This window comes from Rhinatrema bivittatum, chromosome 7, assembly GCF_901001135.1.
Source record: "Rhinatrema bivittatum chromosome 7, aRhiBiv1.1, whole genome shotgun sequence".
Taxonomy (NCBI): Eukaryota; Metazoa; Chordata; class Amphibia; order Gymnophiona; family Rhinatrematidae; genus Rhinatrema; species Rhinatrema bivittatum.
Window position 1 is genome coordinate 101968343 of NC_042621.1, and position 24637 is coordinate 101992979.

General features: G+C 44.0%; 1 protein-coding gene across 2 annotated transcripts in view; it reads left to right on the forward strand.

Annotated features, from left to right (window-relative positions):
• The window catches only part of EDC4 (enhancer of mRNA decapping 4), a 324468-nt gene that overhangs the window by 215271 nt on the left and 84560 nt on the right, over nt 1-24637 (forward strand). For both annotated transcript variants that reach the window (XM_029608825.1, XM_029608824.1), the window contains exons 20-23: nt 491-643; nt 2651-2687; nt 12758-12938; nt 21037-21192. In XM_029608825.1, the coding sequence (XP_029464685.1) occupies nt 491-643; nt 2651-2687; nt 12758-12938; nt 21037-21192 (527 nt within the window). The remainder of the gene's footprint in view (nt 1-490; nt 644-2650; nt 2688-12757; nt 12939-21036; nt 21193-24637) is intronic.

A 24637-nucleotide genomic window follows, 5' to 3' on the forward strand; every position in this document is an offset into this window, starting at 1 on the left:
TCCTCCTTTTATTGAATTGATCTGATTAGATTAATGACAGAACAGAAGCACATTGTGCTGCTGTGGGAATGCAGGAAATGCTATGAATGCCCAGTGGAACCTTCTTGCTTTTCCTAGAAAGCTCTAGAAATGTGTTCTGTGATTGGTGTCATTGGAAGACTGACTATCGGTGTGACTGAAGATTCCCTTGTCTTTAGATATTATCTGTTTACAAATTAGCATCTTTTTTTTTTTTTTTTACACAGTATTGTTGCTGAAAGAGCGCATTGAATACTGCATTCTGATCTTACTTGGATGATAAATTATACATAATACTACTTATTCTGCATGTGATAAAACTGAGAACTCCGGGATTTATATTGTTATCCTAGGCTAATAACTTTTAATTACTTGACTATCAGTTTAGTGAAAATGTTTTGTGTAGTGGAATACAGGATATTTAATGTCCATACTATACTTTTAACAGCCCTTATTTGATCTTCTTTCTTAGTGATCATGATGATGAAGTTGCAAACCTGGCTATCACATCTGGAAATTTTGGTACCAAAGGATCTACCCAAAGACTGCCTGTGAAGGACTGGAAAGCCAAGGTTTCCCCCCGAGCTTCTCCAAAGCCAAGAAGGAAAGCCAAGAAAGATGAAGGGTACGTAATGGTGCAGGGAAAACAGTCCCTTGGCAATGTGTGACTTGGAGATATTGAGGCATATTGTGGTTAGACTTTGTAATGGGGTATGAAATGTTCAAAATCTCTCACTAGCTTGATCGCTCTATGGCATTACTATGTGCTGTCGTACACAAAATCTGAATTTGATTCCAGAGTCTGGTCTTTTTAGGCTGGCTGGAGATGCTGCAGAGGCAGTCCTTACAGCCTCTGGGGTGGAAGGGGAGAAAGAGTGTCAGCCAGCATTTTATGGTGATATCTACTAAACAGACTCTGGTCACACATGTACTCGTTCTGGAGGGAGCCATGGTCTGTGGCCCCCTGGGAACGGACTAAGTACTGCAATGGCTGGAAATTATAAAACACAGACGAAAACCCCAGGTAGTTATAACTGAAGGCTCATGGTGCTATAGCCCAGCAGAGGCAGATTCTGCTTAAAGAAATAAGGGCTGAAATGTTAATTTATCTGACTTCTTCCAATCCATCCTGTCATACACCCACCTCACCTCCCATGTTCCTTATATATTTGAGAAGGTGGAAGTCTAGTTGTCTGCAGATTTCTTTGATAAAACTACACCCAATAACCTATATTGTTCAGGTTCTCTCCAGTAATTTCCATTGTTGATTTTAACCCAGAGCTGCTTGTGTTTTCTCTGTGTCTTGACTGAAATGTAAGTTCCATGGAGCAGGTACTGTCTTATATTTGTCTGTACAGTGCTGCATACATCTTGTAGTGCTATATAAATAGTAGTAGAAGATAATTATTTTGATGTGGGTATATAAAACAGCCAGTTCTAGTGCTTTATCTCATAAAAAAAAAAATATTTGTCAGGTCTAATGCCTGCATTTGAGTTTTATGTCCTTTTTTCATAACCACACACTTCAAAATCCTGAAAATAACATTTGAAAGCTGACTGCCCTGGAATATTTTATAGTACATGATGATATTTGCAAGGACACACTTTGGGGATCTTGAGGCACAGCATTGCTGCACAGGAGGCTTGTGTTGTAGTATCATGTACCTGGACCGGCAGGGTTTTAGGGTGCTGCAGAGGTGACGTGCTGGAGCTGAAACAGCAGTCATTACTTCAGCGACTTCCACCATCCATAGAATACTGAAGAATCCTTTCAAAGAATGCTTTTCTTCCAACCCAGGGGTGCTTAAATCCGTCCTCGGGGGCCCCCCAACCAGTCCAGTTTTCAGAATATCCCTAATAAATATGCACAAATATTTGCACCCATAAGAAGTAGTGCATGCAAATAATTCTCATACATGTTCATTAGAGAGCTCCTGAAAACCTGACTGGCTGGGGGACTCCAAAGGCTGGTTTGAGAATCCTTGCTCCAAACAGTGAATTATATCTTAGCCTCAAAAAAAAACTTCCAGTTTTTGTCAGAACCAACACATCTCTAGAACGCTGTTCTGTGACCTTGCCCCTCACTGTACAAGCCTTTCTTGGTGAATACAGTTTAGTTTTTTGTTTGTGCCCTTTCAATCATATTTGCCTCCTGAATACCATGGGGTCAATTTTCAAAACGTTTCTGGGCAGTAAAGAAGATCTGACCAGTTTGATTTTGGGTTAAAAATTTTCCTAAATCTAGCCAATCGATATTTAACTGGTTAGATTTAAGACAATTCATTCATTTAGTTTTAAAAATTCAACTTTAGCCAGTTAGCTCTGAAAATCAGTGCTGACCAGCTAAGTCATAAACATGGCCCTGAGAATGACTAGGAGCTGCCCATTTTTTAAATTGTCTATATGTAATTTTTAACTGATAAAGTTTAACTGGCTAGCTCTTTGTTTAGCCAGTTAAACCTTTGAAAATCCATCTCCTTCCGCCCATGTGTGTTTGAATAGAGATCTAGTGATAAGTGATTGTATGGCCTAAGAGAATAAGGTCTGCACTTTTTAAGCATATGAACAAAGGAAGGTGTGCAACTGGAAATTTCTGGTTTTTCCTATTCTCATTTCTTTGTGTGATTTTCAGGGACCTGGTACAGTCACCAAGAATGTCTGATCATCAGGTTAGTGCAAAAATTCATTTTATATAAGAAATATGTTTACATAGCCATTTTCTGTATCTTTACAGAACTGTAACCTGTGTAAGTTTTGCAGTAGTAACATAGTAGATAACAAAGTGGTGGATGCCACAAGGCTTCACTGGATTGCCTACCTTGCTGCTTTTTGGTAACATAGTAGATGACAGATAAAAGACCCTTCCAGTCTGCCCATTTATTCCAGTATTATGATCTACACTGCTAATCATATATCCTTTCTATTATCCATAGATGCTTGACTGCTTGTAGGACATCGTTCCTTATCTAAGCCAGTTTTTGTTGTCTTTTTTTTTTTTTCCCCTGTTCTTTAGCATCCTTGATAAATGAGCATACAGGTTGCCATATTTAAATCAACTCCCAGCCCCCGTCAGGTCTTACCATACACGGTTGTCAAAACTAGTGAGACTTTTGCCCTATCTTGTAAGTGCCCATGGTCTTGCTGGATGGTATCTGGCCACCACCAACCTACTAGCATCCAACCAGTTCGTCTCTGTGGTGGCATAGACTTGACTTCAACCTGGTTACTTTCTGGCCTAAAATTCCTAATGCTGCCTCATATCTTTCCCTTTTCATTCCTTTGAAAGCAGAGACAGAGAGGGTTGTTTGCAATACTGCAGCTTCACAATCCTGTCCCTACCACTGTCCTTTATAATCTTCCCAAGCATACTTGAATTCTGTTAAAGTACTTGTTTCCATTACCTTGCTGGCAGGTTATTCCAGGCATCTACCCCCACCTCAGTATTTAAGTATTTTTTTTTTCCTGTTTTCTCTGAACCTGCCATTCTCCAGCTACAGATCATGACCTGTCCTTGAAATTCCTTTTCGTAAGAAAATTTCACCTTTCTGTTGTCATGAGATTAATAAGTTATCTATAACTGGCAGAGGTTAGTCAGTCAAATAAAATTGTATTTGAATACGACGCAATCGCAAGGGGTTTCTCATATGAGCCAACAACCCTGGCAGCAAGGTCAGACTCTGAACGGAAAGGTAACATGGTTTATATAACCTTTTAATGGAAGTCACTGAAACTTTCCCGAATACTACAAACATTCTTTGTTATGCCCTTGCTGTTAAGTCTACCAAGGATAAGAGGAAAAGAAACTGCAAATTAGTAAACGAGCAAGAGGACACTGAAATTTAGTTCTTGAAACCAACCTATGTTCTAAACCAGCAATTCTCAACCGATATGTCGCCAAGCCACTGGCAGGTATGTCGCGAGCTACCGGTCTCCCGCTGTCCTTCCCTCCTCTTTCTTCACTGAGTGAGAGACTGACAATCTTCCACTGCTGCCGTTGCCGCCCGGGCTATCAGCACGTTCAAGCCCGGATGGGAACGGCAGCAGTGTTAGTGGAGACTGGCAACTGCGGCTGGGCCTTTTCTTCTTCCCTTACCTGAGCCCCATGGCCCGGAACAGGAAATATGCAGTGGGGTGTGCGGGAAGAAGAAAGAGCCATGCCGCATGGGAAAGTAGCAGCGGCAGCATTGGCCCCATGCAATAGCGTGGGCCCAGAGCAAAATCAGAAGCAGCCAGAAATCGGAACAGGAGACAGAATTAGCCTCCTGTGCCCGATGAGATTCTTCTTTCTTGGCCTGCGGGGGCTAGAGGAGGAGGCTGCTGCAGCTACCATTTGTGCTCAGGGGGGGGCAGGAAGTGAGAGAGAGACAGCCAGCCAACCTGTCTGTGAGAGAATGTGGTTGTGATTGGGTGTGTATGTGTAACTGTGATTGAGAGCCTGTGTGTGAGAGCATTTGATTGAGAGCATCTATGTAAGTGTGTGAGAGAGTATGTGTGATTCAGAGAAGTGTGTGTGTGTGTGTGTATATGAGAGACAATGAAAATGACAGGTCAGGGAGATGACTGGAGTGTGTGTGTGTGAGTGTGAGAGAGAGAAAGTGATTATGGGAATGAGAAGACTGTGCATGTGGAGAGAGCTAGCATAGGAATGAGAAACATGGGTGTGTGTGAGAGAGACAGCATGGCAGTGAGAAGCCTGTATATGTAAGATAGAACATGGGAGTGGGAAGCCTGTGTGTGTAGGCATGAGAGAGAGAGACTGTTTGGGAAGGTGACTGTGTGTAAGAGAGACTGGTAGGGAGATGATTGATGTGTGAGAGACAGAAATTGATCATGTGGGTGTAATTGATATGTGTGTGTGTGTGACAGAGAGACTAGCCGTGGGCCCTAAGGAAGAGGACCATGAGTACAGAGCTTCAGCCACTACTGCTGCGTCTGGTGTGTGCTACTGGCCTGCATGGAAGAGGAGTAGGAGAGCTGCTGGAGGGGGTTAGTAAAGGTGGCCTTTTAATTATTTTTCTTGATTGACTGCCATTTTAATTACTGAATGTTATGTGATGTGTCTGCTGTTTTGAAATATTTTATTGGTGTTTGGAGAATTTTAAATAATTTTTACGAGTTTTTAATTTTTGGATGATATTCTGTTTATAGTTGTTTTGAAACATTTATTCTACGTATTAGTATAGTTATGCAATTATTTCTGTGTTGGGATCTATAGCTGCTTGGCTAGTTCTGTTTTCCTAATAGGAGGTGTATTGGTGTTTAGGACCTGATTTAATATTTATAGTGTTGTCTTTTCATAGGTAGGGTTGTTACTGTTTGAATGCATTCCATAATACAGGTGTAACAGTGCGGATTAGTTTATGTGCATTACTGCAGATCCTGGGAGTATGTTAGGTCGGTTCTGTGTATGTGGCCGAGGTGAGGTATTTACTAGCATGTAAAAGTTTGTATCAGTTGTATTTTTTTCAAGAGGACATGCATTGGTAGTAAACTGCTGTCTTTTCATAAGTAGGGCTTTTGAGCCTGGTAGTAGGAGTTTGTGTTGCTGTTACTGAGATGACACTAGAACCAGAATATCTTTTTTGTAAGGTTAGTTGTATGGGGAATGTCCTAATTCTGCTTTACATCCATTATTGTGGGTCAGAGGGGTTCCTGTGGATGCAAACTGTACTTTTATATTTAGCCCCATGATGGTCATGTGTTCAGTGGGTCACGCATGTGAGAACCATCTGTCAGGTGTGTCCCGACAGAAAAAAGGTTGAGAACCACATTCTGAACTTTGTTCCTATATATGTACTTCCCTTTATCACTTAACAGTTACATCCATAGTTGTTAATTCAAAGCTAATCTTGCTTATTTTATTTATTTATTTATGGACTTTTATATACCGGTATTCATAGGACACATCACACTGGTTTACAAGTAACTAAAAGAAGGAAATTACAATGAACGAGGATAGGGGAGAGGTGGGCAGGCTAGAAAAGGGGAGGAATGGGCAAGGGCGAGTAACGGGCAAGGGCGCGTAACACAGCTAAGCGAAGGAGGAAAGAACGAGAAAAGAGGAAAAGGAGACAGATAACCAGTTTAAAATACTAAAAAAAACACAACACATGCAGAATGCAAGTAATAACTGGATTGGCTGTGTACAAATATGTACAATAATAATAGGCGCGTTCTAAGAGGCAGGAGGTGGAAGGGTAGAACAGGGGGTAGCGGACGAAGGGAGGCTAGGGAGCCAGTGCGGTTCAAAGGAGAGAGCACTGTCTAGATTTGGTTAATATCCGGGTAGGCCTGCTTGAAGAGCCATGTCTTGATACCTTTTTTGAAATGGTGGAGGTCAGCAGGAAGGGAGTTCCAAAGGGTGGGGCCAGCAATGGAGAAGGCCCTTTCTCTGGTGATGGTGAGGTGTGCAGTTTTGAGGGATGGGGTGTGAAAGGCACCCGCCAGGGAAGTTCTGTTGGGACGGTTAGAGGAACGGAAACATGGCATTTCCTCGAGCCAGGGGAGATTGTTTTTGTAGAGCGGTAAGTAGGATGGTAAGTGTTTTGTATTGTGTACGGAAAGAGATGGGAAGCCAGTGCAGATCTTTTAATATGGGGGTGATGTGCTCCCTTTTACGGTTATTGGTTATAACTCTCGCCATGGCGTTCTGCAGGATTTGTAGGGGTTTGAAGGTGGAGGCGGGGAGGCCTAGGAGAAGGGAGTTGCATTACTCCAATTTAGATAGAATGGTCGTCTACAGAACTGTGCAGAAATTCTGGGCGTGGAGTAGGGGTTTAAGTTTTTTAAGGATGTGAGTTGTAGAATCCCCCCTTTAGAAGAGACTTAATGTGGGGTTTGAAGTTTAGGTGGTGTTCTAGGGAGACGCCTAGGTCTCTTACAGAGTGCAGTGGTGTATAAGTTAGTGCAGTGTTATGAGAGGTGGGGTGGAATGTGTGGTCCGGCTGATTAGAAATGAGGATTTCTGTTTTTGATGCATTAAGTGCAAGGTGGAGGTTGGATAAAAGGGAGTTGATGGATACAAGGCAAGATTCCCAGAATTGCATAGATTCCTTGAGGGATTTCTGAATGGGGATGAGTATTTGCACATCATCAGCATAGAGAAAAAACTTCAGGCCTAGGTTAGAAAGTAGATGGCAGAGTGGCAAAAGATAAATATTGAAGAGGGTGGAGGATAGTGAAGATCCTTGGGGGACACCTTGTGTGAGGGGAATGTGCGAGGATTCAGAGTTATCAATTTTTACAAGGTACTCTCTATGGGTGAGGTATTTCTGCCAGACGGGAGATTAGGATTTGGTGGTTGATAGTATCGAAGGCCGCTGAGATATCTAGAAGGGCAAGTAAATATGATTGACCGTGGTCCATGCCTTTGAGAATGGTATCTGTAATCGCAAGTAAGAGCTTTTCAGTATTGCGATCTTTACGAAAACCAAATTGTGAGGGGTGTAGGATACTGTGGTCTTCGAGGAAGTCGGTGAGTTGCGTATTAACTACCTTTTCAAGAATTTTGGAGATGAACGGCAGGTTGGAGATAGGCCGGTAGTTTGCAGGGTCTTTGTGGTCGAGGGTGGATTTTTTTTTTTTTTTTTTTTAAGAAGTGGCTTGACGACAGCAAGTTTGAGGGTCTGGGACTTTTCCATATGTGAGGAGCAGTTAATTATGTCAGCTATGGGTTTTGCAATGGCTTTGGGAATAGAAAGGGTTTTTGAGGGGATTGTGTCTGCGATATGAGTAGCTGGTCTCATCTTCTTTAGGATGGATTCGATCTCCATAGTTGTAGTAAGGTCGAAGGACCCAAGGTTGATTTTGTTATTAGGGAGTGGATCGGTGGGGGAGGACGTTGGCGATTTTGTTCTTGAAGTACTTTGCTAGCTCTTCGCATTTTTCCTTGTGATTTTCCTCATGGGAGGAGGGGGGAGTGGGCTTTGTAAGTTCTGCAGCATATGAGAATAGGGCGTTAGGGTTGAATTGATAATCATTAATTTTTGATGAGTAGAAGTCTTGTTTGGCTTGGAGCGTGACTTGACGGTAGGTGTGCAGTGTATGTTTGTATGCTACTTTGTGATTGGGTGTCGGTTGTCTACGCCACGTACGTTCTTTAGATCTAAGGTCTTGTTTTATCTTTTTTAGTTCAGTGGTGTACCATGGTTTTCTTTCTGTTTGTGACAGGGGTATTGCTTTGTGTTCGAGCAGTTTCTTCATGCCTTCAGGAATGTGCAGTCCTTTACAAGTTGTTATAAATCTGCTGCTTAGAGTTAGCAATGTTATCGAGCTCCTCCTGAAGAGGGAGGAGTTGGTAATCTGTTATCAATCCCTGCTGCTAGGAGTAGCAATCTATAGGAACGGCTTCCCAGGGGCGGAGTAGAATCTGTAATACCTTATCCCGCCATGGGGAGGCGTTGGCAATCTGTTATAAGTCCGCCAAGGAGTTAGCAATTGGTTATGGATCACCCTGCCAAGGGGAAGAGCTAACAATTGTAATACTCCATAGGCGGAGTTAGTGTTCTGTAGTGGGTTGGCTTCCCACAGAGTGGCAGTCGTATAATACCACTCTAGTAGTGTAAGGCATGAATACTTGAGGAAATTTGGTGAATCCCTGGGCCAATGGCAGATGACGGCGCCCTCAAGAGGATGTCCTGAGAGGGACCACTGGCTAGGCTGGAATATGGAGACAAACACACAGCTCAATACTGTAAAGTGCGGCCGCGTTTACCCCGCTCCTAACTCGCGTTCTACTCACTTTCCGGCCGCGTTAGCCCTTCCTGCGATACACTATCCCCTTTAACCTACTCCTATCGCGTCCTAAAATCCCCGGGCAACCCCTTCCGCACGCGGCATGTATATTGCATGTAAACAAGTGAATTAGCTATTCCCTACCATCCAGTAACGCGTGCCCCGACTATCCCTTTTTTACCCTGCCATTTTGCCGCGCGTTTAACCTGCTAACTTACCGCCTACCCCTACTCCTGCGTTAGAGGCAGGGGTAAGGGTAGGCGGCAAACTTTCCCCCAGCCCCCGCTCTCCTGCCCTGGCTGCGTCCATGGGTGCCGGTCTCCGGGGCAGCCCCAGTCCTCTCCCCTCCTCCCGAAGCGCAAGAAAAAAAAAAAGGCGAAAAAAAAAAATTGCAAGAGAGAGAGGGAGAGGACGGGCAATCCTACGCTCGGGATTGCCAGTCCCCCCTCCCCTCCTCCCGAGGCAGGCGCGAAAAGCAGCCTTGCTCCGGGAGGAGGGGGGAGGGGACTGGCAGTATAAAGCGACTTACTTTTTGCAGCCCCCCATCCGGACATCGGCGAAGACGACCGCGGCTCCCCTCTCCTGCCTCCAGCTGCTCAGGAAGATGGACGTCACGTCTTGATCGGCCATCAGCAGAAACGGATCGCGGCTCCCCTCCCCTGCCTCCCGGCGAAGATTGACGCCTGCACGGGGGAAAGCGGCCCCTGTGCGTGCAATTGGCCGCTCAAGACGTGACGTCACATGCCGTGACGCCAAACGTCGTGACATCACGTCTTGAGCGGCCAATTGCACGCACAGGGGCCGCTTTCCCCCGTGCAGGCGTCCATCTTCGCCGGGAGCAGCGATCCGTTTCTGCTGATGGCCGTCTCCGGAGGGCTGCAAAAAAAAGTAAGTCGCTTCGTCGCTTTACACTGCCAGTCCCCCCTCCCCTCCTCCCGGAGCAAGGCTGCTTTTCGCGCCTGCCTCGGGAGGAGGGGAGGGGGGACTGGCAATCCCGAGCGTAGGATTGCCCGTCCTCTCTCCCCTCGCTCTTGCTACTTTTATTTTTGCTTTACACTGCCAGTCCTGTCTCCCCTCCTCCCGGAGCAAGGCTGCTTTCGCGCCTTGCTTCGGGAGGAGGGGAGAGGGCTGACAATCACCCGCCCGCCGGCTCCTGCCTAGATGACAGCCCGCCGGATGAACGCGCGCCCGCCGGCTCCCACCACCGCCGCCGCCTGGATAAACGCGCGCCCGCCAGCTCCCGAGAGGGGGGGAACCATCCACTTCCTGGTACCTGTCATTTCAAATGTCAGTTGAAATGACATTTGAAATGACAGGTACCAGCGCACCCAGGATGCTGTATTAAGCGCGGGCCTAACCATTCGCCTAATGCTTCGCAGACGCGGCTTGCATTTGCAAGCAATTTGAATAGAGTATCGAGCGGTATGTGAGCAGGACTGTGCGTGCGGGGAACGAGGGTGCGCCCGGCACTGCCGCACTCTTTCTAACGCGGCCTTGCTGTATCGACCTGACAGTTCTTTATTAGACTGAGTAGAACCACCAGAGGTGGCAGTAGTGAGCTGATGTGCCCGGCAGGGCTGAAGTCCCTCTGATACTGGAATTGCGGTCTCTGGGTTGCTGAGCTATAGAACGAGACTAGATAGTGAGTAGCCAGGGTATGCTGGATACATAACCAGTAGTAGATTATGTCTTATACTAAGCATTATGTCTTATGCTTTATATACTCTTAATCTGTATTGAAGTCTTATATTCATCCTGTATTGAAGCATCTTATGGTGTAAATGTTCCTTTGTTTTTCTATATGTTCAAATGCTCAAATGTTTAATGTATCGCCCTCTCGCGACGGTTCTGTTTTACTGTAAACCGGTGTGATCTGTATACTTTACAGGAATGTCGGTATATAAGAATTCAAAATAAATAAAATAGATGATACACTCACAATTGTAGATATCTGTAATGGCCTCTATGCAACAGAGAGTCTTCAGTATTCAGAAACAGGAGTCGTAGGCGAGTGCTGGTTCCTATATGCAGTCTGGAATGAGAACTCACTATCTGTGTATGAGATGGCTTATGGAATAGAAGATAGTCTTTAGAGGGTTTTAGGAACATAGGCCCTCGTGGAGCGAGTACCGGTTCCTATCTGCAGTCTATAATAGCAATGCACAGATATAGGTATATGATATTAGCTTCTGAAATAGAAGAGAGTTGAGAAAGGGATTTAGGAACATGGGCCCTCGTGGAGCAAGTACTGGTTCCTATCTGCAATTTATAATAATGACTATCTCCGAACCTGCGGTAACGTCTTAGACTGAAGAGAGTCTTCAGAGATTAGGAACATAGGCCTTCATGGAGCGAGTACCAATTCCTATCTGTAATAGAACTCATTGTGTTCACGTCTGCGATCGCTTCCAGGTAGTAAGGAGTCTTCTGAGCATTCAGGGACGGGATCCGGTACTCGCTCCTCGAGGGCCTACGTCCCTGAATGCTCAGAAGACTCCTTACTTCCTGGAAGCGATCGCAGACGTGAACACAATGAGTTCTATTACAGATAGCAATCTGAAATCAAGAAGAGAGAGCGGGGCTCCCGAGGAGCGGGTACCCCTAGGCAAGGTGGTGGAGGCAGAGCAATGGAGGATGAAGCGGGTCAGAATAATCCCCGTAATCAAACCCCTTGCTAACTCAATTCGTAGCTGCAAGTAAAGACCTTTTAAACTGGAAGTGGATGATGTCATTACGGAGGGACGCCCCCGATGTTCGCGCCCTTGCCGGTACAAACTCTGGAGCGCGCGCCCTTACGTCATAAGGAACATGGCGTCAGGCCAGCCCGGGGATTCCAGGAAGTACGGCAAGGAGAAGCCGCGGCAGCATCTGTCCATCAGACCCGAAGGGCGTCGCCTCTAAGGTAGAGAGGGTGGAGCGAGGGCGAGAACAGGCACGAACGCAACACAAGTATGGCCTTATTTCTAGCAATGTTTTCTATGGCAATGGAGAAGATGAATTTGGAACTGAAAAATCAATGCCTTAGACATGCCAAGTTGTATGCATTAAGCACTGCAATTCTGATGGCTGCACTTCTGTTGACACCCTCGTCACTAAACTGGTATCAGTCCTTGGTTGATCCTCCATACTGTTGTCATCAGAGAACACCTTTTACAGGTAAGCAATTACTCTATATTTTGTGATGAAATGAAAAGCTTAAAGGCTTCCAGTATCCAAAGGGAGAGGGCAAACATAATCATATTTTTATTTAGGCTGCTCTTTCTAATTAACTCAGCAAATAAGACTGAGAATCACAAAACATTGATTAATGTTCCTTCATCTCTTCCTACTTTTACAATGAAGAAGTTTGCCTTACAAGACCATTTTAACCATATCTTTCTAAAATCCTGCATTGAGTGGTGCACAAAGCAATTTCTAACACTTTCTTCTAATAACCTTGAGTCATTTCTAAAATCTCTATCACACTATTGAACCATTCTCATTATTTCCTCATTTTTCTCTCTGGGTCCTTTCAGAAATTGATGTTATGGATTACTCTATTCTTACCTGCTTTCTGCATTTTCCAAGTGCTTCTTAGTTGATTGTGCCCTGAGTTTCACCTTATCTAGCTGGTTCCATTTTCCAGTTGTCCTGGAGTTGTAAACGCTTCCTCATTCTTTCTTGTTTGCAAGAGTGCCCAGCAGCTTCACTGTTAATACTTTTGCATTTTTTCAATATATCCGCATCTCTAGGAACTGTATCTTGAGTTCCACCTTGATGTCTTTATCTTGATCTGTAATGGTTAGAAGAGTGGGTTTTTTGATTAGAATAAACATGCACTTCTAAATAGATTGAGAGCATGGAATCTTTTTTTTTTTTTTTTGTCTTGAGAGAACTTAAATAGTACCTCTAAAAGCAGCAAGGTTATCTTTCTTGCACATTTCCCCTGTAGGGAGGGTGCTGGAAGGTTTGAAGTAGAACATCATCTTCCAGACATTTGTAATTGGCATTTTGTTTTTGTACACAGGTGAGTGCAGAATTCCAAGAGGAGCTGATGTCCTTGTTGCGCTCCCAGCAGCGGGAGCTCTCAGAGCTACGACAGAACCAACTGGAGTTAATTCAGAGACTTACCAACCACATGGACTCAATACAGAGCTCCCTCATGGGCCACGTGGAAAGAGTTATTGATACTCAGCAGGAACAAGAGCGTATCCTTGCTATGTAATTGGTTTCAAGCATTTTGGAAGTAAAGAATTTTTGTAATATGACATTAGAAAGGACTGAGCTTTAAGTTGTCTCTATTGGTTTTCCACTGTTCTGAATTGCTTGCTCTCATATCTGTATTTGCACTTAACTTTTTCTCAGAAAATGATTTTCTGTACAATTAGGAATTAATTCCCTTGAGGTTTGTTTGCTTCACTGATAGCAAAACTCTTGAGCTGCATTATGGAACTTAGCAAGTAAAGGAAAGGTCTACAGCCCATAGAATGTGCTTAGCCTGGGGAGAGAGCATGCAACCCAACAAGGCAGATACTTGTGGTGGAGAGGCTCTGATATGGAGTTTAAGAGCAAGAGGTAGTTATAATTGTGAAAGTAAGATCTAATCCAAAAGGAGCAAAGCAAACTGGTAGTTGAGGCACTTCACACTATTTAGAGTAGAAGTGAACAAACTCTGGAGAAGGGAAGGGTAATTACCATAAAAAGGAAGCAAGCTATTTCAAGTGCCTCAAATTTGGGAGCAGACTCAAGTGCTTCAGATGAAGACTGAAGATTACTTGGTATCGCAATGCTTTAGTGCTATCACTAATATTCACTAAGAGCTGATGTATTGCTTGCGCTATAAGGCCCATATACTCAAGTATGTGAGCTACATATGAGCAATGGAGATTTTAAAAGCCACAAATTAAACGCATATATAGAAACAAAGAAATGATGGCAGAAGACGACCAGCGGTCCATCCAGTCTGCCCAGTAAGCTTTCACACTTGTAACTTTTTGGTTCTATTTCCCTTCCACCCCCGCCCTCGATGTAGATAGCAGTGCTGGAGCTGCATCTAAGTTAGTATCTAGCTAATTGGTTTGGGGTAGTAATCGCCGTAATAAGCAAGCTACTCCCATGCTTGTTTACCCAGCCTGTGCAATTCAGTCCTTGTTGGTTGTTTGAACATAAATCCTCTTTTCTTCATTCCCCCTGCTGTTGAAGCAGATGTTCTCCACGTCGGTAGAGGTGGGGAATCCGGTGGAATGGAGAGAAAGTTCAGATGATAACCCTGAGCAATTATTGCCAGGACCCACTGGTCTGAGTTGATCGAGTGCCACCTGTTGGTGAAATGGCACAATCGACCTCCCACTGGTATGTGGGGTAATGAAAGCTGGCTGCTGCTCTCTATGCAGGAGTCAAAAACCGGAAGCAAGGCCTGGCTGAAGAGCTGCTTGCGGTTTTTGTTTTCGTGTCTGTCGAGAGTGGGCTTTTTGAAATGGTCTCATAGAACGGGTTCTAGTTGGTGGCGGGTAGGATTTCTTCGGACGGAAGAATGACGTCTTAGAGTCCTTCCGGAATGACTATTTTGAAGAGTACTCAGAAGGCATCAGAGAGAGCTGTCTTAGGGTCTCATGATGGTCTTTGAGTTCCGCCACTGTTCGTTGAATCTGCTCGCCAAACAGATTATCTCCTACACAAGGCAGGTCGGATAATCTGTCTTATACTTAAGGGCGAAGATCGGAAGACTTGAGCCAGGCCTATCGTCTTGCCGAGATAGCAGCTGCAGATACCCTGGTAGCAGTGTCAAAGATATTGTAAGATGATTTGATCTCATGCTTGCCTGCCTCAAAACCCTTATTTACTAGGGTTTGGAGTTGATCTTGAAATTGCTGAGGCAGGAAGTCTGTCAAGACTTGTATTTGCTTAAATAAGACCCTATTATATTGGGTCATATATAGCTGATAAGCGGCAATTCTGGAGATGAGCATTGATCCCTGGAAGACACGGCAACCAATGGCATTTAGAAATTTCTGTTCCTTGCCTGGGGGAAAAGAAGTGTGAGGTTTTGATCTCCTTTCTCTTTTCTTGGCAGATTCTACAACCACAGATTGGTGATCCAGTTGAGGTTTGTGAAATCCTGGAGCTGACTGAACAAGATAGGTGGTGTCAGCTTTCCTGTGGACTGGGGCAACAGAGCCAGGATGTTCCCAGTTCTTTTTGAGGAGATCCAGAAGAACCTGGTGGATAGGGATGGAGGTTATTTCCTTGAGAGCATCCAGGAATTGTAGCAACTTCATCATTTGATGCCTATCGTCCTGTTCCATCTGCAATTGGAAGGGAACCAATTCAGACATCTCCTTCACAAAATTTATAAAGGAAAGGTCCTCCGGAGGAGAATGCTTTCTACTTTTAGTAGGTAAAGATGGTGAAGGCAAGTCAAAGGTGTCTGAAGAATCATCGGTCCAGATACTGTAGGGATCAGCACCTGCTCCTCTAGGGGCTAGAGGAGGACGGGGCAGTGGGATCCCTGAAGGTCCTGGTCTAGGCTCCAAAAGACTTGAAGGAATAAGTGGAGGCACCGATGAAGGCATTGAAGGCACCCGCACAGGCATCGATGGATGGCTCGGTGGGGCCGGACGTATCGGCACCATTGGGTGCATTGGTGGCATCGACGGATGTGTCAGCATCGATGGCTGAGGTATCGGCAGAACTCCTTATTGAGGGATGCGGAACGGTGTTTCTCCTCCCGATGACAAAGCAAGATGGGAGGACACCGGAGCCATTGGTGACCCGGGGTCCATCGGTGGAAAAGCGGCTATAAGCGCTTCCATTCTCGAGAGCAGTGGTGCCAACGCTGTTGGAATCTGGTCGGTTCCGGAGGAACCTGGAATCGATGCATCGCCTTGTCGATGGCCTCCTGAACCATCTGGTCCAGTTCTTCTCGGAGACCTGGAGCAAGCAACCCGGCTCTGGAACAGAAGAAGGAGGCAGAGGCATAGCCGGAGGGACCACCGTTAAAGGCGGAGTCACGGCTCCGATATCCTGTCGGGTGAGGGTTGCCTCGGTGACCCGGTCGACGAAAAGGTCAGTGCCTTTTCTGGCTGGGGTTTCTTCGGCGGCTCGGACTATGGCGAGGTCGATGATTTCGCTCCCTCGATGGTCCGAGACTTTCGATGCCGGTGGCGATGTTTATCTCTACGATCACCACAGTCCTGAGGGGAATAGAGGGTGTTAAAGGCCGAGAAGACGTCCATGCCGAAAGGAGGTCGATGATGGCGCAAAGATGACTGTGCCGGTTCTGATGACATAGATGCAATAGACGGCATTGGGGTTTGAGCACGGAAAAGAAGTTCCATCTTCTCCAATCTAGCCTTGCGACCCTTTTGGTGTCATTAGGGCACATTTGGTGCAGGTTAGGACATCGTGCTCACATCCGAGACACATTACACAGACTTTGTGAGGGTCTGTGATGGACATGGTGCGATTACAGTCCAGGCACCGGCGGAACCCCATGGAAAAAATTGAGCCGCAGTACGGTCAACGGCCAGTAGGCCGCAAGGGCCAAACTCTACGGTAATAGACAGAAAATGGGTAAAAACTTGCCGGAGTACCGCGGCTTGAGAAAGTTGGAGGGACCCCTGTGGGGTAAAACAAATTTTAGTAATTCCGCGAGGAAAATTTCTGTCAGGAATCTCTATGGAGCTCCTTAACTGCATGGCTACTGCTGCATGGAAAAAAGAAGACTGAAGGGGGGACCCCTGCTGGCTGCAGAGTTAGTGCCAAGCTGGGCATGCCCAGTAGGGGCCAGTCAAAGTTCTGGAAACTTTGACAGAAGTGTTCCATGATTGGGCTCCATCCTGTGATGTCACCCATATGTGAGGACTACCATCCTGCTTGTCCTGTGAGAAACAAATTAAAACTAACTTTGGAACTATATAAAAAATTGTAGATAGGGCTGTGACGCTTTCCACAGGATTCAATGCAATTTCTGCCTGGGGGTTTACAGTGGAGTTTTTCATTAACAGACAGAAAACTGGATAAGAAGCAGAGTTGCTTACCTGTAACAGGTGTTCTCCGAGGACAGTAGGATGTTAGTCCTCACAAATGGCTGACATCTTTGGATGGAGCCCAGCATGGAACTTTGATCTCAAAGAATTCTAGAGCTTTCAAACATGGCCTATTGAGCATGTGCATCTGTAGTTATCACCCTGCCCTCTAGACAGAGTCCCTCAGTCCATGTTATAGCTGATAAATGGAGAAACCAACTCCCAGGGGGGGTGGGTGGGATTTGTGAGGACCAACATCCTGCAGTTTTCGGAGAACACCTGTTAAAAATAAGCAACTCTGCTTTCTCCGAAGACAAGCAGGAAGGTAGTCCTCACACATGGGTGAACTCCCAACTAAAGGCTGCCCGAGCAGACAAAGTGGGGAACCCCATAGTGCTGAAAGCATCATCTTTCTCCCATTTGCCTGTGAGGCAGCTGACCCAAAAACAGGTCTAGGTGGGAAAAGAGTTGGATTCTACAAACGAATACCATAGAACAGACACAAATACCCTGACGCGTAGCAGGGGCACCTAAGGCAGGGGTGTGATGCCAAGTTCAGTGAGAAGCATACTTTGCCTCATGGGACTATTACAGCCAGGGTTTGGATCAGCGAACTGACTGCAAGCTAGGTCTAGTAGCTTCTGGATACAGGAAAATACCTATAGAATCAACCAAAAGAAGAACTCTTGGACGAAAACTGCACAGTTTCCTTCGGTGTCACAAGACACCCGAAAACCCCCCCACTGGGGTCAGAAAGCCCTCCAGAAAGAAACTGCGGGCCACTAACATCTGAAGAACAGAATGCCTTTGCAGAAGCACGCATGATTGGCTAGTAGGCACAAATGAGCAGATAAAAAACAAATACTTGGAAGAAGCAGCAGCAACAGCACTTAGGTCTGTGGCCGACCTTACCTGCCAAAGTACCAGATAGATCAGATCACACAGGACAGACATCGAGAGTATCAGGGTTGAAAGGCAATCCCCCAAACGAAACACTTGGGAGAAGAAGCGGCAACAGCGGCTAAGTCTGTGGTCTACCTTACTTGCCAATGTACCAGACACATCTGACCACTCAAGACAGACATCAAGAGTGTGAGAGGATGCAAAGCAATCCCTTAACAAGACTGCTAGCTCAAAAACTCCAGAGTAGGGAGTTAAGCTAGGACTGAAGCTCACCCACACCCACCCTGTCAAGGTTAAGCCTATCCATCCAGTGAAGAATGAAAAGCAAAAGGAAATATTGGTCAGAAAGGACAGGGAAAAGCTGGTGTACCGATCCCTGCAGGTATACACTAAGATATACCACGAATGCCCTAGCTTTTCTCCCCTCCCTCCAACATTCTGACCGGAAGTGGGAAGGAGCGAAAAACACGAGGCAGACCCCAGGGCTGCTGGGATAAGAAGACATGGCTAGGTCGTATTTAACAACCAACAACTCACTATTAATTGCAGTAGGGAGTTTAACCCCTGCCCCCCCCAAAAAATAAATAAAAAATCAGGGTAGACCTCTCAGGATGACAGGAACAGCTGAAACTGAGAGCCAACCTCCTGGGGAAGGACCTTTAGGTATCACTGCAGGAGAATGGGGCTCAATCTTTTCTCCAATTTAAAAGTAGAATTTCTTCTTCTAAAGGGTACAGTGATCCCCATAGGGAAAGCATGAACACATCTGCTAGAAGATGGAGAGATACTGAAGGGCTGAGGTCACAGGGCGTATCTAGGGTGACATCAGCTTTGAAACCTGACTCCGTCTCTATCTGCTAGTAGGGGAGCATATAACCCATTGGTCCTGAGCCAATCTGGCTACACGCTAGCAAACTTTTGATTTACATCACACCCTTGGAGATCGGGTAACTTGTTACTCCAAAGTCCCATATGAGCATTAAGAAAGCAATTTGCGTTATCAATGTAGGATAAAAATCTAAACTGAGTATAGAAATAGATAAGTATGGCAAATTAAGTGTATACATGCCTGTTGCAATTCCCTGTAATGCTTCTGGGACTTTTATATTCCAAAAGTTATTCTGACTTCTGCAAGGTTCTACAATGTTCTGCAGTTCCTGGCCACCAGGAAGCTTTCCTTTCTATCACCCAGGACTGAAAGGGTTAAAACAAGTGCATTAACTTCCTGTTCCTTCAGCTTCCTCCAAAGTAAAGTTCTGCGAGTGTGTTAATGTTTTGTCAAATGATTGGGTGCCCCAAAACAACTGCAGTTGGCTAGAATTTTCCATCTTGACTGGGAAGCTCGACAGATCAGACCTGCAGTCAGGACCCTTTCACAGTTCAGCACTGTTATTCTGTAGACAGAATGATACTAGAGCTCCCCTAGACACTAATTACAGTAAACCTTAATTAGGTAGTGTAGTTGTATCATTATTTGCTTTTCCCTGATCTGCAATATCATCTTTTCCAGTTCACTGGACTTCCTTTTTCTTAACAAAGAATTTAGTTTGTTAGTCCTGCCTCTGATCAGTGACATGCAGAAATGATGCCCGTATCCTTTGTTTGTCTCTAAGTGTCATATTTTGGAACTGTAAGACTGCAGGTTTTGTGGTGGACACATGGGCCCTGTAAATCACTTAAAGGACAGCTTATGGAGCAGGGTATTTGCCAAAAATCAAGTGGATATCCAGCTGGCAGAGTGTTGCCAGTGGACGGGCACTTGAGTGGATTCTGGTAGGACTGCAGTGTCAACTGGGACTCTCTAAAAGACTAAGGGATTAACTCTTAGACTGTAACTTTAAAACAAGCACGCAGGCTCCCATACACATGTGTATGGGTGCGCGAGTGAACATCCATTTGAATTTTAAATCATGCACACATTTAGGTGTGTATGTGTGCTCCTAATTTTAAGCGGCTTCTCAGCTTTAACCTGAACATGGAAATGGATTTTAAAATATGCTTGCATGAAAGACACTCCCAGTTTTACCCATTAGTCCACCAGTTTACTCAGTCCGTCTAAACATCATTCGAACCTCTCTGGTTCTTCATCCTGCATGCCCCCCAGTTGATTCAGGTCCCTCACCCAGTTCATGTAGGCCTAAAGAGGAATTTCTACAGACTTGCTCCTCATCAGAATCAACAGTAAATATATGCAGCTAACAGGCTGCTGCATGCAGTGGTGCCAGTTTTAAAATATGGTTTTACATACATAATTTTTTGCCCTGCCCCAGAACACTCATGCCCCACCCTTTTTCTATTCTCAAAAAAGCAGGGGAATAGCTTGCTTGTTACGGCGGTTACTACCCAAACCAAATAAGCCTGATACTTCACTTTCAATTAATATCCAGCATAGCTCTCTGCTTCAACGGCAGGGGGAATGAAGAAAAGATAAACATACACACGGTTAACGTCCTTATTCAATAAATATACAGATGGTTAATGCAACTCCAACATTGCTCTATGCTTCAACAGCAAGAGGAAATGTGGAAAAAAGGATTTGCATCCACAAAAAAAGCAGGGGAGTAGCTTGCTTGTTACGGCGGTTACTACCCCAAACCAAATAAGCCTGCTTGTTACAGCGGTTACTACCCCAAACCAAATAATCCTGATACTTCAATTTCAAATCATATCCAGCATAGCTCTCTGCTTCAATGGCAGGGGGAATGAAGAAATGATGATTTATATTCAGACAACTACCAACAAGGACTGAATTACATAGTCTGGGTAAAACAAATAATCATGGGTGTAGTTGCTTGTTACGGCGGTTACTACCCCGAATCAAGCCTGATAATTCACTTGGAATACATATCCAGCGCAGCTCACTGCTGCGGTCATATACATCCAATAAATGTTTTTTCTCGAGCAACAGTCTGATTATAGTTTAATTTCACAAGAGCAGTCTTAAAAAAAAAAAAAAAGAAAGACTTGGGTGGGGTGTCTGAGTAGGGCCATAAACAGGCTAAGGGAGCTAAGGAGGCAAGTTGTACCTGTCAAAGTTGTGGGAGTAAACCTATTGCATGCTTTCTGTTTTTAGCACACATTTTTGGTTTAGTAGGTATATTTTCTATCACTTTGCATGAAGATATTTTATTGCATCAGTAGAAATTTTTTTAAGCACTATAGTGTAAAAAATAAATGCTAAATTTATTGCACTCTTGGGCTCATGCTGTGTGCACTGTGGTCCAGGCTAGTGTGTCACAAAAGAATCATCTGGTAGCACAATTTAAATCATCCCATCCTCTCTAATTACTTTTAGTTGTAACAGTCTAGATTTTCATGTGTCTGGTGTTTTGACTTCCATAAAATACTGTCTTCCTTAACATTTACATCTGTTCAGAGAGAAGATTAGATCGCATCTTATCAGAGGGGCAGCAGAGAAATGGCCAACTCCAAGAGCATCTTTCTCAGCAGCTATCACAGTCTCTCTCCAGTGCTTTATGTAATCGCCTCGACAAGACTATCCGGGAAGAAATGAAAAAGACATTGCCTCAGAGTAAGTGCAGTCATTGCAAATTTCCAAAGCCAACGCACATGGCATTGGTGCTTCCTAAGTTATTGAGAGAGAGGTAGGTGATTTGTTTTTTAGAACTTTTTTTTTTCAATTTTTTGTTTTAAGCCCAGTATTTCTCAACTTGAATTCAGGAGTTGTTTGTGTTTAAATGCCTGAGAGATATTGCTATAAAGTAGCAATTCTGAAGGTAAAGAAAATGTGCATTTGGTTTATCCAAGATCATGCAGGACAATAATTCTGTCATCTGTGATGTCATCTGTAATAGCTGGATTGGAGAATCTTATGAAAAGATGGAGAGAGAATGATTTTCTTGTCATGCATGAGCAATTTTGCCCTGCCCCCATTGCACAGGTCCCTTTCTGTCTTATTTTTTTTTTTCACTATAGTTTTCATCTGAGATTTTTAGGACTTGAGTGCAGTTATTCAGGCTCCTCATTCAAAAACTGACTCCTCCTTTGACCTGCTGTTTTCACCCCTAGTCTCACTTGTCATGTTTGTGGCATTTTCTAAAATAAGTTTTATTCCTTTTGCGAGATGTGATGCCCTGAGAATTTTTCTTCAGTGAAGCCTTCTCAATAGCTTCATTTGAGGAATTTCTTTTCTGTTCATATTTGAATGGATTTGGTTTTGCATTGGCAACTTTTTGACAATAACAAAGGTGATCCAGAGGCTTCAAAAAATGTTCACAATGTGATCACAAGATGTCTATTATAGATCTTCAGTGATTTCATGTACTGCCTCAGACTAGATTACAACTTCCTTAACTGCTGCATTTGTTGAAATGTTCCAAAGAAATGGAGGCAATGAAAGGATCATTCCAAAAGGTATTCAAATTAACAATGAAGTTTGACACTCTCTTGCATTGGGAAGGTCTCTAGCGACTGAGAAGCTGCGTTAAGAAAGGCATTGAGGGAGCATCATTCTTCCTCATAGTTCCTCTCTTGGAGGAGGTATAGTAGTAAGGAACCTTTTCTGCTGCTCCCACTTAATACATTGCAAGGATTTATCTGCATTGACACCAGTATCTGGGAGTATCAGTTTTGCATCAGGCAAAAGCATAGAAACATCACTGAAACCCTATCAGTGCATGATACTAAGAGCAGGGATATAGTGGCAGCAGCCATTTCTCCTTTCAGGCAGCTTTGAATTAAGGTAAATTCACTCTCCAAGAAAGTACCAGGTCACAACAATCTCCATACCACAACCTTCTTTACTTTTTCTAAAATGTCTCAAGAGGACTTGTCTTCTACAGAGACCAACCTGATTTTGGCTTTAGTTGTCTTTGAGGTGGAACTTGACCAGAGGATTTGAGAGGACCTCTTGACATGCGAGTAAATACCTGCATCAAGTACATCCTCATAAAACAAAATGTGTTGAGAGATCCAGTCCTCAAGACATTGTGAGCATCAAGCATATGGAATCACTGGTGATGGCGCAAGATAGGACATCTACCTTAGTGAATTTCTGCCAAGCTCACATCAAGAGATATAATGGAAGGAAGCCTGTGACTCCTCAAGGCACCATATTTCTTAGGTCTCAACAGCCATCAAAAGGGTCCCTTGGATGCATAGCTGGGAAGTTGATGCCTTCTCTGAGTTGAAGTCAGAAGAATTATGGGATCTCTTTTAAAGGTCTGAGGAGCAAGGATGTAAACACCATTTAAAAAGTTAACCATTTAAACTACTGAAATTTATAAAGTGAACCATGTAAATAATATATACTCAGAAGAGCTACTGACAGGGCAGAAGAGGGGTGTTAATATTTTACAATACCCACTGGAGAGTCATCTGATGAGAATCATTCTACACACCTTCCCTCAGATCCATCCCCTCCAGATGATTTCTGCTTCACTGTTAGCAGCCAGTGCGATAGAGCTAGTCCGACTAATGGAAAGGAGCAAAGGATTTTACTCAAGATACTTTCTTATCCTAAGAACATAAGATTTGCCATACTGGGTCAGACCAAGGGTCCATCAAGCGCAGTATCCTGTTTCCAACAGTGGCCAATCCAAGTCACAAATACCTGGCAAGTACCCAAACATTAAATAAATCACAAGCTGCTATTGCTTATTAATAAGTTTATGGATTTTTCCTCTAGGAACTTATCCAAACCTTTTTTAAACCCAGTTATATTAACGGCTGTAACTACATCCTCTGGCAATAAATTCCAGTGCTTAACTATGCACTGAGTAAAAATAATTTTCTTCAATTTGTTTTAAATGAGCTACTTGCTAACTTCATGACGTGCCCCCTGGTCCTTCTATTATCAGAGAAAGTAAATAGGCCTTAAATATGCTAATGTAAATCGGTTTTCATGATTTTATAGACCTCTATCATATTCCCCCTCAGTCTTCTCTTCTCCAAACTGAACAGCCTTAACTTCTTTAGCCTTTCCTCATAGGGCAGCCATTCCATGCCCCTTTTCATTTTGGTTGCCCTTCTAGACTGCAACTATATCATTTTTGAGATGCGGTGACCAGAATTGCACTCCGTATTCAAGATGTGGTCTCACCATAGAGAGAGGAGAGGGGCATTGTGACATCCATCCTTTTTTTTTTGCCATTCCCTTCCTAATAATTCCTAACATTCTATTTACTTTTTTGCTCACCACAGCACACTGAGCCAATGATTTCAATGTATTATCCACTGATGCCTAGATCTCTTTCCTGGGTGGTAACTCATAAGATAGAATTGTGTAAGTATAGCAAGAGTTATTTTTCCCTATATGCATTACTTTGCTCTTGTCCACATTATAGTTCATCTGCCATTTGGAAGCCCAATCTTCTAGTCTCGCAAGGTCCTTCTGCAATTCATCACCATCCACTTGAGATTTAACTACTCTGCATAATTTTGTGCCATTTGCAAATTTGATCACCTCACTCGTTATACCCCTTTCCAGATAATTTATAAATATATAAAAAAGCACCGGTCCAAGTAGAGATTCCTTTTGGCACTCCACTGTTTACCTTTTTCCTTTTAATCCTACTCTCTGTTTCCTGTCTTTTAACCAGCTTGCAATCCACAAAAGGACAATGCCTCCTATCCCATGACTTTTTAGTTTTCTTAGAAGCCTCTCATGCGGGACTTTGTTGGGCGCCTTCTGAAAATCCAAATTACACCAAATAAACTTCTGGATATTCTGTACTTTGAGGGACCTGAACAAATATCTTGAGGGAAAAATTCAAAATGAATACCCTTAGTACAATCTTTCCATATCTAGAAATCAATGATTGGCCAACTATTTTGGAACTAAAGGATAGCCTACACACACATTTCTATTCACATTGATCACAAAGAATTTGCATTTCATGGTAGCCGAAGAGAATTATCAATATTGTGTATTACCCTTTGGCCTAGCAGCACCTCCAACAGCATTCACAAAATGCCTGTCAGTAGTAGCTGCCCGTGTCAGGAAAAACTTTGTTTTT